Consider the following 16,642-nt stretch of genomic DNA (forward strand, 5'->3'; position numbering starts at 1 on the left):
ACTATGTTCATGACTATCCTGGAGATTATTTTTCTGATTGGATGTTCCCTACCACTGGATCTTAAATATAAAACATCTACATCAGTCTTCTGGTTGATGCAAAATGAAGAAATAGTAAATACTAGAGAATGTTTCTAATAATACAAATGGCCTGAATACCAAGGTCCAATAGTCTTCAGATCAAAACTGTAGAAGATGCAAGATGTGGGATACATTAAATTTCTGTAGTAGCAATATATATCTCTGCTTAGTCACTTTTGGGTAGATCTTGGTACTACTGTGCAAATTGTGATTAGATTGCTGTTCCCATTTAAACCCTAACTGATCTAATCTTGGTAATCAAACAGTTTAAGAGGTGAGGATAAGACAGAAGTTTTTAAGGTACAGTGGTTTCTGAGTTGGAAATGTGTACTCTGATACACGATATATGACAGGATTTACCAGAATGTGATCTTCTGTGCTGCTAGTCAGGCTTTCTTTTTTGGTGTTTGGTGCTTTGGTTTGGGGTTTTGGGGGGCTGAAGGACCCCGCATACTTCTTTAAACATTATCTTTTTCCAAGTTCACTGCAGCAGTGACTTCAGAAAAGTTGGCAGCTGTCCTACCTAATTTCACAAGAGGAACGCTTTCTCGTTTGTCATGAGAGTGTACTCTTCATTGAAGAGATGAGAGGGTAATTAGAAAGGGTGATGTTTCTTTAGACCTTGAATAACTAAAGTACAGAAAACAAAAATAAATCTGATCTGTGCCCCTCCCTGTTCTGCACAGGTAACAGTGTTGAGCTAATTTTTGGTATTCTTACTGGACATGTTATGAATGTAGTATTGCATGGAAACAAGTCTACCATAAATTAAAACGACATGGCAGACTGAGGTGGGGAGGTTAGGATTCCTTTTGAAAACTTGCTTTGTCTTAGTCTGTACATACCTCTGTTATATTTAACTTGGATAAGAAATTAAGAGTGGGACAGGGTAGGAAGGTAGTAGGTCTTGTAAAAGCGTAAAATTAAAATTTACAATTAAAATTTCCCCCTAGGAAGTGGAGGAACCGCTACTACCAAAAGTACCCCTACCCATCAGTACTGCATCGCTGCCTTCCTTCAACTTTACTTTCCTTACCAGTAGTAGTGTCTCATCATCACCGAGCACTGTTTCCACAGCACTGATGAACAAGGTAAATCTTTGGTTGTGTATTTTGAGTACTGTTTTGTGATGAGTGTACATCTACTTTGTTGCGTGTTAACTTCTTCCATGGTGCTCATGAAACTAACCAACTTTCAGTCAGGGTTGTATTCCAATTTGGAAGCGGGGAAAGGCATGAAGTTTTTGATTTGACCTCTGTGCATCTTTTACTTTACAAAGTTCTAGTTAATGTAATTGTATAACTGCTTCAAATGCTGTGGAGGTTTTGTTGGGGTTTTATGCCAAGTTAAGTTATTAAATTAGAGGTAGCATTAATGGTGGTCACAAGCCTAGTGTAGAACGTGAGCCTAGGGTGTGATAATTGGAATATCACTGCAGTAAAATAAACATTCATCTGTTCCAGAGTACTTGAGGTATTTTTGTATGTTTTGAACCAGATAACTTGCTTTGAGGTATTTGCTGAAGCTCTGACTACAATTGAGCTGAGTTAGTTTGAGGTTCTTAAGCTGCTTGGTCTGCTATTCCATATACTTAATATATTCAGATCTAAGTAGCATCTCTGTTAGATGATACTGTACTGTATGCTCACTTGCAAGCTTCATTTTCGTTTATTATAACTCTTACCTGTGGGTTAGAAATATCAAACATCAGGTTTCTTGACTGACTGCAGAACGTCTGTTAGATAGTGAATTCAGGTACCTGCTGTTGTTTCACCAGGATGTTTTTCTTTTACATACAAACCGTAATTCTTCTGAAAATACAGGTACAACCAGCAAGTAATGTTGGCAGTCCTGTGTTCAGATTTTCATCTCCAATTGTGAAATCTACTGAGGCAGAAGTGCTACCTCCGTTGTCTGTAAGTGAAGTAAATAAAGTCCAACCTCTTCTCAAGGCTTTAGTAGAATATTGAAGAACAATAGCAGAATTGGCCCTGGTAGTGGGGAAAACAAATATATAGGTTTTCTGGCTTATAATTTCTCATCCAGCATGTATACCAAAAGGTTGAACCCTGGATTTCAGACTATTACTTTTGTGTGAAATTTGATTAAAGAATCTGAAAAATATCTCTTTTTCATAGCAGATGGGGTTTACATTTAGTGTTCCTGTTGTAAAATCAGCAGAGCTTTCTGGATCCAGTGATACACCAGTGACGTCCTTCCTTACTCTAGGTAAGAGAAATTTTAGTGTTTCAGATCTGAAGTGCTGATTTTCTGGTTTTGTGTATTAAACAGTAAATCCATCCTTTCTGAGCATATTAGCAATTCCAGGCAAAATATGTTTTCAGTGACTGATCTGCTTTTAACCAAATGGTAATTATAAACTGTTGTAAACAAGGTAGAATTATATGAGAAGCATGAAACTTGGAAATCCTGGTTTCTAGCAAATGTAAATATAAGTGGATTTCTTTATGAAGGGTGGTTTTTGTTTTGTTTTTAAAGATACCGCCACTGTAAACAGCATCAGCAATAAGAAGGAAAAAGAAGAAGAATACGATGGCCCCTCCAAACCTGTGAAGGTCTTAAAGGAAGGAAGTGTGTTAGACATTCTAAAAAGCCCTGGTGAGATAACTATCTAAGATATCACAATAAATACGTAACCGTGTAACTGCATTGTTTTTTTTTTTTTTTAAAAACCCACCACAACAAAAAACCCCACCCACTTTGTCACAGCTAATGCAATATTAGCTGTAAATACAAACACAGGAAAGCATTACATTAAATGCTGCATCTCTTAGGGTTGATCTCCCCTTCTGTCCTAAGTGGCTTTTATTGCTGAAAGGAAAGCTGCAGTTTCAAACCAGATGCATTGCTTCTGCTTGATGTGTTAGGATGTAATTGTAAATGAAGTATAAAGAGGATTATTTAAATAATCAGTGTTTCATTTAAATAAAATGTATGAAATTGGAATGGAAATGTTTGTAAAATGCTTTACATTCCTCTCCCACCCTCACCATCTCTGGAAATTAAGAATAGTAAAGACAGTTTCATTCCTAAATGTGTTTCAAAAACTGCAAATCTTTCCATCTTAAATGGTAGCAGTTACTATGGGTTCAAATGTAAATTTAAGTGGGCTGTTTCACTTTAAAGACCCTTTTCTAATTTTTAAGTAATTGCAGTTGTTTTCAACTGTTTAATGAAGAGTGTGTGTGTGGATGATGTTTTTTTGTTTTAAGAACAAGGACTATTGAATTTGATCTTTTCCCATAGCCTTGAGTTGCATCAGGACTATTTTTTTTATGAAGTGACAAATCTATATATTTCTTAAACAAAACACACAGTACATTTTCTTTCTTCGTTCTTTTCAATATAAAAAGGCACTATCGCCTTAAGGAAACATCTGTGAGTGAAGTGACATTAATTTGCTTTATCAGTTTTAAAAGAACCAGGTTCTAAATCCACACTGGTCAAAGGCTCCACTTCTGATGTAAAAAAACTCTTAACACCAAAACAACATAATAATTAAAAAAAATAATAATTTTGGCTTTAAAAGTAACTTGTGCTGCTATTTAAGATCCATCGGTGTAGCATTTATTTTTAGTATTTCCATATTGGTGTTTTTTGTTTTCTGTTAAAATTGGCACCTTTAAGGAGTTGGCCTGCGTCCAGTACATTTTGAACAAAGATTATAGGTAACAATTGTTCTGTTGTCTTAATTTTTATTACTTAATTCTCAGAATCTGTGGGGAAATACCATGTGGATTGCTGCTCCCAGTATTAACGGCTGTACAGCTACTAAAGTAAATGCGAGTCATGTACTATGGCAGGAGCAGCTTTAGAAATTTGATTCGATCGGGCATGGTGTCTTAAAATGGAATTGGATTATTTCTAGTCTAGGACAGACGGCCAGCTTTCAGTACTGTTTGTTCACATTTGTATCTACCAGTGAGGATTTAAAACTTTCTTGGAAATGAAGAGTTAAATTGAGCTTTAAATAAATGTGCTTTTGTGTCCTGGTGCAGCATATGAAATTTCATCCCTTTGGATAAGATTTCCAGGGACTTCCTCTTGCGGTTAGTCAGGATGTATAGTTGTAACCATTGGCACTTGGTTTAAATTCATGCAGTTTTGTATTATAAGTAATTTACATGTGGTGAGGGTCCTGCTTCATCAGTAAGATCTCTTCCTATTTATGTTGTTTTGGTTTTTTTTTTTACTAGGTTTTACGTCTGTGAAAACACACTCTCCAACATCTGCACAGCCTGTTACAAGCACAGTGGTCTATACAAGGCCTGCAATAAGTAGTTTTTCTGCAGGTAAAGACACCTCTAAACAAGCATCCTCATTTTGGCAGTCTGACCTACATGACCCATGTCTGCAAAACAAAACTACAGATGGCAAATGTGTAACATGCGAAGCTGCTAAAGTGTCCACAGTTGAGAGTACGAAACAGACAATAAGCTCAAGTCCATGTGTCGCCTCTAAGGCAGCTGTCCCTACAGCAGGGACACTGGGCTTTGAAGACAAATTTAAAACAGCACCCAACACATGGGATTGTGATACCTGTCTGGTCCAGAACAAACCTGAAGCTACGAAATGTATAGCATGTGAGACACCAAAGCCTGGAACGGGAGTAATGCCTGCTCTGACATTGCCAGTGGTCACAGACAACTCGGTGACAGTGACATCGTCCTCCACCAGCACTGACACAGCAGTCACTTTGGGGTTTGGAGACAAATTTAACAAGCCAAAAGGCTCTTGGGACTGTGCGGTGTGCCTTGTATCAAATAAGGCAGAAGACAGCAAATGTGTAGCTTATCAGTCCGAGAAACCAGGTTTGTTCTTCTCTTTTCTGTTGTTTCAGTCTCAGCCTCTGTGCATTCTTTACAGAATAAAATATGTTGTGTATAAAAAAAACCCACCAAAACCAAACCAAACAAACCCCAAAACCAAACGATAAACGTTCAGCAGCGTGGCTGTATGCCAGACAGGATGGGATTAGTGGCTGTCTGCAGGACTGGTTGGTTACAGGCACTTTGGAGGTCTCAGCCCAGATTCCATGTCACATGAATTGAACTGATTGTGAAATGTATTAGTGCAGAGCTGAGCTGAAGCAGATATACCCTGCTCTGCAGCTGGTGGGGAGAGATGACTAAACTGGATGCCTTAATTAACTTAAAACAGATTTACTCATTTTCTTTGGGGAAAAATGTGAACTTCACAGAGTTAAACATTACTGGGTTTTTTTTCTCTTTCAAAGCATAAGTAGAAACAGTATTTACAGAACATGCCTAAAAAAAGTCTCCATTCAGAATTTGTGTGTAATTGAGCAGAGGTGAGGTATGAAGCCAGAGTTCAAGACTGTGTAGTCTTTAACTGGTCGTCTTAAGCTGAAACCGTATGTTCAGCTATGCCTATGGAGGCCAGCGGTAGCCTTCCAGAATGTGAGTGAGCTTGTTCTGGAATGTCAAGGTCCTTCCAGGCCTTGGGGAGGTGGGTGCCGCCTTCAGTGCATTGCTGACTTGCTTCCCATTATATGTGATTGTTGTAATTGATTAAGAGTGTGGTGAGTTTATTGGTTTTAAAGCACAAATAATTATTTTAATGTTAACTTGCATTGGCTCTTAATATGTCAGAAAACACCTTTTCAGGTATATCTGGGGGGATGGGGGGGAACAACTATGATGGACTAGACTGGGCTTTTGCAATCATCCTGTACAGTAAGGGTGTAATTTCTTGAGATAATGAATTTCAGAGGGAGCTTATTCTCATGGACTTCGAGCCTCAGAGTGATCAGCTGGTGCTTTTGTCTGAGACTCTAGCCACTGCAAGGAGGAATTTTGCAAGTGTGAGGGGTTTGCCATGAGCATCGTGGTACAGAGAACTGCACAGTTATATTGCATCTGTCAAGGGGACGAGTGAAGCAACTAAAGTGGGAGGATTAAAATTCTCTGATATGCTGTGGAAGAAAAGGCCCATTCCTGTCTCTACTATTTTGAATTTGAGGCGTTATCTTCTGCCTCTTTTAAATGCCACCCTCAGTGGTTTAAAACTGTAGGTAAACATAACAATTATGTGGATGCTTTTGTGCTTTTTGGATGTTCACTTCGGTCCTCACAGTTACAGAGCTGAAGGGTTCTGTCAGGGTGCAGCATCAAGTGACAACTTGTCCTTTAAAGGGGAGAAAAATCAGAAGGCAAGCATTATCTTTTGGGCCTCTTCATGGAGGCTGCTGGAGACAGCGTAGCTTGTGTAGCAAACACAGTTGTGGGTTTAAGAGCTATATGTTCTTCTCTGGTGGTTTTTTTTGTTGTTGTTTGGGGTTTTTTTGGTTTTGTCATGATGTAGTTTTGAATGTGTCTGTCTTTGTGATTTTGTGATGAATCTTTCTGGTAAATTCTCAGCCTCGCGTCGCTTGACAGCAATCGTTAACTTGAGTGGTGGTAATTTTGACTATGGGTTACTCGTGTCACCAGAAATTCTTTTAGTAGTTTTAGTTGAATACAGTGCCTTTAGTTTACATCTGAAGTAGGCTGTGTTGCTATATTGTATGAACTGCAGTTGCTTTTTAAATGTCATTGGTTCAATTTATGCTTAAAATCATACATAGATTATAAAGATTATATATAATCTATGTATATTTGTTGTTTACTTTCTCAGATTGAGCTTGACAGAAATGAACTTGTGGTTTGTTTTTTTTACTGTTCTGTTTATCTGCTTTGTGATTTAGTAATAAGAGCTTCTTAAGAAGTTTGTGTTCACTTTCTCATTTAAGCAGAATGACTAACTGTCTTGCTTATTTCTAAGGGAGTTCAGTGCCTGTCACCAGTAGCAGTGTTTCTACGTTTTCTGCTTCTTCTGGAGGATTTCTGGATTTAGACAAATTCAAAAAGCCCGAAGGAAGCTGGGACTGTGAGGTCTGCTTGGTCCAAAACAAAGCGGAAGCCACAAAATGTATAGCCTGTGAATGTGCAAAGCCAGGCACCAAAGCAGAGGTCAAAGGTAATATTAAATGAGAAAACCAAAGGTGTGCAGTCTGCAATTTATAGCTTTCTTTAGGTTTTGCTTTGTGTGGTTTGTTTTTTTTTAAGTGCAGCTATTTTTCCGTTGAGGTATGGCAAAACCATTCGTTTTCTGTCTAGGAATATTGCTTGAGTAAGGTGATGTGCCTATGTTCCCACACCCTTTCTGCAGAAAAAGATAATGCTTGTTAGAGGAGAGCTTGGATTAACCACATCTTTCTTTTCAAGCCTTGTGTATTACTCATCTGGAGTTTTGACTAAAAAGCATGATCGGTTACAGAAGTTAGCAGTATACTTTTCAAAGCCAGGTGGAGGACAGAAGAGTACCATTGCGAAAAGGTGTTATGTAGAGAGGGAGTGCAGAGATTTCTTACTTGTTTTGTGTTTGGGTTTTGCTTGGGTTTTTTGTATGTGGGTTTGTGTGTGTGGGGTTTTTTTTTGTTTGTTTGTTTTTTTAAATGGTTTTCACTCTAGGAAGCTTAGGAGTAGAATCCCAGCCATGTAGCTGAAGCCTGTATTATGTATTACACCGTATATGGCAAATGTAACATTATTGCTTATTTCTGCAGGCTTTGGTACTGCTCCTGTGTCCACAAATGCTGCAATGCCATCATTTACCTTTGGTGTCCAGTCGTCCTCCTCTGAATCTGCTCATACGTTGGGTAGCACAGGAAACTTTAAATTTGGAGAACAGGGGAGCTTCAAGTTTGGCATTGCATCCGAATCTGCATCCTCCAACACTGTGACTGGGGGATTTAAGTTTCCTGCTAGTTCAGGGGACTTCAAATTTGGACTTTCTTCCTCAGACTCTAAATCAGATGACAGTAAAAAAGAAAATAAAACTAACAGTTTTACCTTTGGACTTCCATCTACAAGCAGTCAGGCTCCTTCAACATTTCAGTTTGGGACAGCAAGCCTGGGACAGCAGGAGAAGAAAGAGGAACCAGTTTTGGGAGGCTTTGGTTTTGGCACAAGTTCGACTTCTTCCATAGCTACCAATGAGAATAAGACTGGAGTCAGTGGCTTCACTTTTGGAACTGTGGCAGAAAAGGAGGGAGCATCGCCTGCGTTTCCATTTAAGAAATCAGATGAGAAAAAGGATGACACTCTTTCAACAAAGGGAGGCTTCTCTTTCGGCAGTGTGGAGTCTGCACCTGCCTCACAGTTTGTTTTGGGAAGGACAGAAGAGAAACAGGACTCTGTCACTTCTGCTGCTCCACTAGCATTTGGAAAGAAAGCTGACAATGAAGAGTTAAAGGCACAACCTATCTTTTCAGCTGGGACCGCTGAGCATACCAAAGAGGAGAGCACAGCAAAACCGATGTTCAATTTCAGTTTTGTTAAACCATCAGAGAAGGAAAGTGAGCAGGCAAAGCCATCTTTCGCGTTTGGGGCACAAACCAGTACTTCAGGTAAACAGAACGTCGTTTGTCGTCTTGCCTACTTGTATCCATCAAATAATAACTCTGAGGCCATACTGGACAAAATCCATGGGATTTGGTATATATCATGCCTTAGAGCTTCAGAAAAGACTTAATTACTACCTGCAGCCTGCCTTTAGTTCTGGTTGTTGATGTGCAGACAATATGTAGCAATTCCTTTTTAGACGTCAATGAGTTTTAACAGGAGGTTTAGACAAAAAAAAATGGCCACACCTTATGGAAGCTGGCTTGCTGCTTGTATGGGCACAGAAGCTGGATTGTCTCAGGAGCAGCAGCAAAGCTGGTGACAGAAGCTGTGGTACGGCGCAGTATCGAGGCCTCACACTGGCATCGTTTGTCATAGTGAAGGGGAATGAGAGGGGGGAATAACTTATTCCCATGTCCTTGCGGCTGTGCCACAGGGTATACTGCTGTTTCTCTACTGCTACAAAGGTATAAAAATCACTTCATAGATATTACACAGATTTGTATTCCTTTAATTTGTTGAAAGTCTGCAGTGGAGGATTGAAGTTCTTCAGTGACGATCACGGTGTGGAAAAAATCTGGTTGATAAATTCCATTTGTGTGACTTGGCGACTGTGTTTTAGAGAACAGGATGAGTTTCTAACTTCTGAAGTGATATGGAAAAGGTCGTCAGTTAGTAACCCTGAATAAAAGCAGTACGTATGGTTATACTGGTTTTAATGACAGTATTCTTACAGTGGAACTGCTACTGAACAGACAGGTTTTTGGAGGATTGTGGGCTTTGGGGGAGGGGAGATGGTTGGCAGAGGTGGGTTTGGATTGTTTTTTTTTACCTGCCAAGTAAAGCTCTGGAGCTTGGTTTAGATATGGAAATGTGATGAAGCACCTTGTGCAAAAGGGAAATTTTAACAAGCATTCTTAGGGATGTTACAGTCCCTTAAAAACGGCATAGGTGAAAAGGGACCGTAACTGCTAGAAAAAAGGACAATGGGGAAATTGAAAACGAAATCACAATAATGAGAATTAGACCAGTAGCTTAGGGAAAGCTGAAGAATGACTGACTTTAAAAAGATAGCTCTGTTTTAAGTATGTAGAACTGCATTCAGTACTGTATGACAGTGGTCTTAATGGAGGGTTGCTCTCTGCTACTGCTAAAAGCAGGTCTTGGAGGTGCCTAAGAACAATGAAGCTTGGAAGCGTTAGGCTGGGGGATGGTAAGCTTTGCCTGACCTAAAGCTGTAGGCACAGGGCTATGTTTTCCAACAAGCTACACATGAAAGTGTATCACAGCGTTTGTCAATACTCCATTTAGTAAAGCCGTAAAACTGTTACAGGTGATTGATGTTGTTGTTCGAAGAACATCTGAAATCCATTTTGTTTGAAGAGTTTTAGAAGTGCTGGTTAATCCTGGTTCAGGTAACGACAGCCAGGGGTTAGTGTTTGTAACCAGTGAAGCCTTGACTGCGGTGGTGTCCTTGTTCTTTGCAATTCTTCTGTTCCTTTAATTGTAGATGGCAGCAATCAGCATGTTAAATCTGGACCTTAGGTAGGCGACAGTAGTTGAGGTGTCACTCAGGATTGTTTTTTGTATGGTCATTGAAACAGGAGCCTGTTTGCTGTAGTTTGTTTGGCATTTCTGTGGTGGTTTATGTACTGTTCTTCCTTTCAGATCAAGGAGCAGCAAAGCCATCCTTCAGCTTCTTGAGCTCTAGTTCCTCCAGCACAGTCGTACCCACCACTTCAGCCAACAGCAGCAGTATGTTTGGCAGCACGCTCTCTTCCTCAAATCCTCTGCCGGTTCCCGCTCCCTTCGTGTTTGGACAACCCAGTAACACTGTGAGCAGCTCTGTTTTTGGCAGTTCCGCAGAATCTGCAGCATCTCAGTCATTTGGCTTCTCTCAAGAAAACAAACCAGCAACCACATCTTCTAGCACTGGCACGGCTCATGCTTCATTTCTCTTTGGTCCGGGAGCCAGCAGTACCAATGCAGCGAATTCAGGCTTTACCTTTGGAGCCACAACCACATCGAGTTCAACAGGTACATTTTTAAATAGATGCTCCTCTCATTTTGCCATTACATCGTGGACCAAGAAAATAGTGTTTCTGGAATATTTTACTTTGGAGAATGTGTAGGCCAAATGCATGGAAATACAGAAAAATACTGAGTATTTATATTCAACAATATAAATTGGGGCTCGGTTTTTCACAATTTGGGAAATACAGTTTAGTAATGAACTGGTGGCAGCATTGTTCTGTACAAAGGAGAACCCGTTACTGCATTTCAGTTTGCATAGGAACTTCTAAGCACGAGAACGATAGTTCCTTTCTTCTCACTATCGGTCCAGTGTTTGCAGTTAAAGTTAGAATTACAACTTTGCTGATTTTTCTCTCCCCTACCTAAAACTGTCAATGGTTGTAAGTAATGTAAAGATCTGCAAAATCCTTCCTTCACAAGTATATATAAACACCGTACTTCTACGCACAATAGCTACAGCTTAAGGATTGGTTTCTAACAAGCATAATGTTTGTTAATCTTCTGGCAATTTAGAGAAGACAGAGATAAGAATATTTAAAGTTTCTTCATGTTTTATGTTACCTCACTGCATGAATTTAGCAGTATGACACAAGATGAAATCCACCAAATCATCTGTATTCCTGCTAGCCTAGCAGTATGTTGGAAGTAAGATTGAACCTGTGGGGAAGAGACTTTGTCTGGTTTGATCCGATTGCTTACCTTTGTCATTCACAGAAATTCAATTTGCACACTTCTTTGGCTATCAGAAACAGAGAAAACGGTCCTAAATTACAACGGCCAGCAGATCAATTTAACTTGCTTACAAATCAGTAACTTTCAGTGTCATTTTGTTAGTGGGCAACGCTGTATTTCACTCATTTTCAGAAAGGATTTTATTTTTTTTTTTTAATGCAGAAGCCTGCATTAACTTTTACCATATATCTGTTCATCTTCTTGGAAAGAAAAACTGTCAGCCGTTCCAAGTTACGCTGCAACAGAGGGCATTTTCCGTTGCATGAAGGCTGCTTGAATTGCATTAATAGTGCTGTTTCAAATGTCCCTTTTGCATGGCATATCTGCTGCGTATGTTCAGAGTCACTGTTCAGTCATGTATTTTCATTTTGTTATTTCTGCTGGCCATGCAGAGCCGAAGCAGCTAAACAAATGAGCTGGCTGGCTGTTGCGTAGAGAGCTACGCTGCTAACCCAAGTTCTTGCGCACGGAGAGATGACTGCAAGCTTGATTTAGCCTCTGGAAGTTGGCCCTCACTTGGGTAGGGAGGGGTGCAGTTGCTGACAAGAAAGATTCATGTTCTCCTGATCCTAATAAATGAGGAGCTGTGTTTTGCGTGTTTGAAAAATCAGTATTCTCCGTGGGTGATAAGAACAGCTTTTAGTAAATACAAATGAAAATGTCGTATCCGTGGCAGTCTGTTTCTGGAACGTGAATGCTAACACAGTGATTCAAGTTGAGGCAGCCAGTGTGTTTGAGATTTGTCTGATTCTTGTAAACATGGTGCTTTTCATCTTACTGACAAGAAAAGGTGCAATTCCTGTTATGGCTGACACGGTATTCGTTTTATTTACTCACACAATTAGCTGGAAATTGAGATGAGTATTCATCTTCCAGACTTGGGAAACATGGGGGTTTAGGACCTTTGTAGATTGATTTTGTGGGAGGTAAAAAACCTGGCATATACTGACATTTCTCTTGTGTTCCCCCAGGGGCGTCCTCTTCGTTTGTGTTTGGCTCTGGGCCTCCAGCACCTGCTGCTGGCCCAGCATTTGGTGCCACTCAGCCACCGGCGTTTGGCCAGAGCCAGGGGTCCAGCCAGCCCAGCGCCCCAAGTTTTGGATCGTTGTCGACAACGTTGTTTTCAGCTAGTGCTCAGCCTGCTCCTCCTGCCTTCGGCTCGGTGACGAGCAGCACCCAGCCCTCGGTGTTCGGGCAGCAAGCGACCCAGCAGCCGGGTTTTGGCTCTGCTGCCCCCAGTACCGGTGAGTGCTGACCATCCCTCCTCCCTTCTGGTCTCAGAGATCCTGTATTTTATTTTACTTATCACAAAGTGTACCTTAAATTACATGGGGAAAGAAGACTTCTGCCTTGTGCGCGTATTGAAGTGTGAGAATTGCCCCCCGTAAAATAACAGGTAGAGAGTTAAGTCACTTGTGTCTTGCTCGGGACTGCGGAGGATGAGCCCCAGCTGTGCCAGCCGCACAGTAAGTCTGCACAAGGGACTTGGCAGACATGGAGGGCGCAACACTACCACTAAATATTGGGGTTTATTTTCCTGAGAAATCTAGTGATTAAATGAAAAAAAATATTTTTTTGAATAAATGAATAATAATTATCCTCTCATTTAAATAAATAAATACTTTATTTATTTTTAAAATAAAAATATTTATGTAGTGAATCATTTAATTAAATAAAAGAAATCTTATTCATTTTGAATAAATGAATATGAATAAATGAAAATAAATAGAAAACCGTGGAGTATTCACTGGTAAGATTGTACAAACCAGAACAGCAGAAGCGCTGCAAAATTACTGGTTTTGGATCTGTTGTAGTTCTTAAGTTATCTGACTTCATTACCAGGCTTTCACAAATTATTTGGATTGGGGGCTCCTCCTGTGTGAGAGTATGGTCAGAATTATTTTTAAGCATTGATGGGCTAAGACTTTATTTAAAGTTCTTTTTGCTAATGAAGTATAAAATACTGTGGGAGGGGAGCAGAGCATGATCCTTATAATTTATATGTAAGAAAGAAAAATACTAGTAATTACTCAAAAAGAAAAACGCTGCCAATACATACATATTTGATCTCATCACATAAAATACTTAAAGGGAAAAGGCTCCTTTTTTCCTCTCAGAAGTTTTACAAAATGGCCTCCATTAAAAGTAACCGATATTTTTGTCCTGGTCACTAGATTATCTGGTAAACCACATTACTCTGTCAGTCTTTCATTGTACCAGGTAGCAATTTAAAGATAAAAATCTCTGTGTGTTTCTTAACAATTACTTTGACGATAGGATTTTTTTGTTTGGTTGGTTTTGGTTTTTTTTTTTGTTTTAAGATGAGGTGTTGTGTTTGCGTGTTAAATGGGAGGGAGTCCCCGTATCGACTGCATGGACACAAAGTTTACTTATATAAATCTACATGTTTCAACACTATAATCTAAGACTTTATTAACATAAACTTCAGTATGTACAGGTATAAACTTAATGGTGGTACAGAAGTTAGTGCACAATTCATTAGGGGTGTGCCAGCAGCGTTACTTTAAGAGTCCCTTTAAGATTTTCTATTAAAGTGAATGAATTCTTCTCTGGACCGTTCCTGTAGTAACCTGGCACTTCTGGTGCCCCCCACCTTGTAATCCTGAGTGACCTGTAAAAAAAAAAAAAAAAAAAAAAAATCATTAAAGGTAGTGGGAGGAACATGAAGATTTTGCTGGAAAGGATGAGCTCAAATTTTAACTTACTCCCTTCTGCTTCCACCCCGCCTTCCCAGGTTCTGTATTCCAGTTTGGAAGCAATACTTCTAATTTCAACTTTCCAAGTAACCCAAGAATATTTACTTTTGGTGCAAATTCTCCTGCGCTGGCAGCACCGGCCCAGCCTTCTGGCTCTTCGGGATTTCCGTTCAGCCAGCCTGCAGCATTTACAGTGGGGTAAGAGACCGTATCAGAATTTCCCTTGAGCTTCGGGTAGTATCGGTGGACAGTGTCCAGCCTCTGCCGCTGTTAAATCGTGAGGTGTTCAGATGAACCTCGGAGTTTGACGCTAGATTGGGCACCTGCCTTGCCTTAGCCCGGCTGGCGAATTGGGCAGCAGTGCCTGTAAGGAGCCTAGCTGTCAGAAAGGTCACTCGTCAGCCTGACGGGAAACGGGCTGGTTCTTGAAAGGTAAAATCCGTACCTAGCCATTACGCTGCCACTTAACCTTCTGAATAAGAGAGATTTAATTGGTTTTGGTTTCTGGAACTCCCTTCCTTCCTGTTCATCATTATGCCATTTGTTGCCAGCTGGTAACTAGTGAGACAAGACTATGAAACAGTTGTTCTGGAGTATCTACTCAGTGCTGCTACTGAATTTTCAGCTACGCTGTCCTAAACTCTGAACTACTAATTTCTTTTGATAGGACTAATGGGAAAAATGTTTTCTCTGCCTCTGGATCTTCGGTTTCTGGTCGGAAGATAAAGACTGCAGTTAGACGTAGAAAATAATCGCCCGATGGGTAAAGCAACTTTGGAAGCAGCTACTACCCTGCATTGTTCAGTTGTTGGGATTGTACCTCATGCTGGGTTAGCTGAAGTCGGATCTGCCTAAAGATACAAAAGAACTGCTGCCCTTTCCTTCCCTCCCTCCTCCCCCGTTAGGTTTGGTTTTTTGTTTTTTTTTTTTTTTTTTTTTGGGTAACGAATAGAGTTGGCAACAGGGCCGTTCTCAAGCAAAAGTATTTTAGACTCCAGCAAGTTACTTCTTTCACTGACTCGGCATGGTCTGGCTGTAGCCGTGAGTAGAGCCTGCACAGTGAATGGCTTGTACAATACCTCCTCATCTGCACCACTATGTGCGCTCATCTGCGTTTACTGACGCCTCGAAATTGTAATTATATCAGCGAGGGATGCTGTATAGAGTAGAGAATGTTGATAACGAATGATTTCTATGCTGAGTTTGTGCCGGTGTATGTGTGAAGTGAGTGAGTTTGAGTGTATCGTGCACTAAAATTTTCTGATAGAGGAAGACTGATTAAAGGATGATCCATGCTAAGGACTTGTTAGATCTGTAGTTCTTCATTTAATAATTATATGCTATTTCTATATTTTCATTCTTACAGCCCTTTATCACCTGTCTCGCCTTTGTTATTTTATTATGAAATGTGTAAATACAGTTTTGTTTCTCTATGTACTTTTTTGGCATAACAAATCTGTGAAATTGAAATTTTAATTTTGTGTGTTACGGCCATTTTTGTTTAGTATTGTCTCAGATTTTATGTAAATCCCATTATTCAAAGTTGCCTAAATCCATTTAGAAAATCTTTAAAATTGGGAATTCTTAAAGTAAGTTTATTGGCTTTTCTGATCCATTTTTGTTTGGACCAAAAACCAGTATTGTACAAAGTATTAAGTATATATTTTTATATTTACTGAAATGGACTGTGGTGACTTTGGATAATAAGGAAAAGTTTAATATTAAAGCCATGTTTATTACAGTATAATTAACATGTTAAACCATGGGATAAATGCCATCAATAAAAACTATGAAATATTGTCTGTCAGTTTTTAACTCCAGAAGGGCAGCTGCAGCTGTGAGATGATTCATTCAACCTGAGCGATGTCCTGTGCTTTCTCCAGCCTCTTCTTTTTGCCAGTGACACTGATTTTAGAGGAACTTAAATTAGTTGGAGGTTCCCTGCTCGAAGGATGGGGGAGTTTTACTGTATATTCAGTGTGGAGCCGTTTGTCAGTGTGGCAGGCTGCAGTTAATTTTTACAGCGCTCTTAAAGAAAAAGCTAGTGTTACAAACATTTACCACCATTGTCACTGAAGAGGAAAAAGTACACTGGATTGTAAATGAGTAATTTGTGGATTTTCCACTTCTGTAGCAGTTGGAGGAGCTTCTTAGAGAACAGGCCTTATTCTAGTAAAAGGAGAGGAAGTGCTCTTGGTTGGCTGGGGACCGCAGCTGAACTTTCACAGTGCTGCGTTTGTGATTGAGATCCCAGTGCTTGCTACAGCTACAACTGGAAAGCCCTGATAATTGCGTCAGCTTTAAATGCCTTCAGAGGCAGTGCTGGCTGCTTTGCGAGCACTTCTGCATCTGCCCCAGTGCTGCTCAGCACTTGTAGTGTCCTGTGCAAGGAGATACTTTTCCAACCACCAAGCAGATGTGCCAGGACAAAGGCTAACATCTGTTTACAGGGGTGTCTGCATGTGTAGAGTTCCAGTCACTATTAATATAAAAAGAAAATAGCAACTAGGCTTTACAATCACACATAGAAGCTGCTACTCAGCCATATCCTGCCACTGTAGCTGTGGAAGAATGTTCAGTTATGTATTTCCAGATGTCTTAAATCTAAAAATTGCCACCAATTTCACTTTTTCCCCTTAGCTCCCTCACCTT

General features: G+C 40.0%; 1 protein-coding gene across 7 annotated transcripts in view; it reads left to right on the forward strand.

The window, feature by feature from the left end:
• NUP153 (nucleoporin 153) overlaps positions 1-15,789 on the forward strand; it is a 46,477-nt gene extending 30,688 nt beyond the window's left edge. For 5 of the 7 annotated variants that reach the window (XM_080378234.1, XM_080378236.1, XM_080378235.1 and 2 more), the window contains 11 exons: positions 1,035-1,172; positions 1,905-1,997; positions 2,220-2,310; positions 2,581-2,700; positions 4,299-4,913; positions 6,886-7,080; positions 7,670-8,512; positions 10,176-10,544; positions 12,245-12,517; positions 14,029-14,188; positions 14,658-15,789. In XM_080378234.1, the coding sequence (XP_080234360.1) occupies positions 1,035-1,172; positions 1,905-1,997; positions 2,220-2,310; positions 2,581-2,700; positions 4,299-4,913; positions 6,886-7,080; positions 7,670-8,512; positions 10,176-10,544; positions 12,245-12,517; positions 14,029-14,188; positions 14,658-14,742 (2,982 nt within the window). In that variant the 3' untranslated portion in view covers positions 14,743-15,789. The remainder of the gene's footprint in view (positions 1-1,034; positions 1,173-1,904; positions 1,998-2,219; positions 2,311-2,580; positions 2,701-4,298; positions 4,914-6,885; positions 7,081-7,669; positions 8,513-10,175; positions 10,545-12,244; positions 12,518-14,028; positions 14,189-14,657) is intronic. The other 2 variants (XM_080378237.1, XM_080378240.1) reach the window with 1 other exon arrangement.
• The last annotated feature ends 853 nt before the right edge of the window (positions 15,790-16,642 follow it).

The sequence above is a fragment of the Falco punctatus genome (assembly GCF_963210335.1).
Source record: "Falco punctatus genome assembly, chromosome: 3".
Lineage (NCBI taxonomy): Eukaryota > Metazoa > Chordata > Aves > Falconiformes > Falconidae > Falco > Falco punctatus.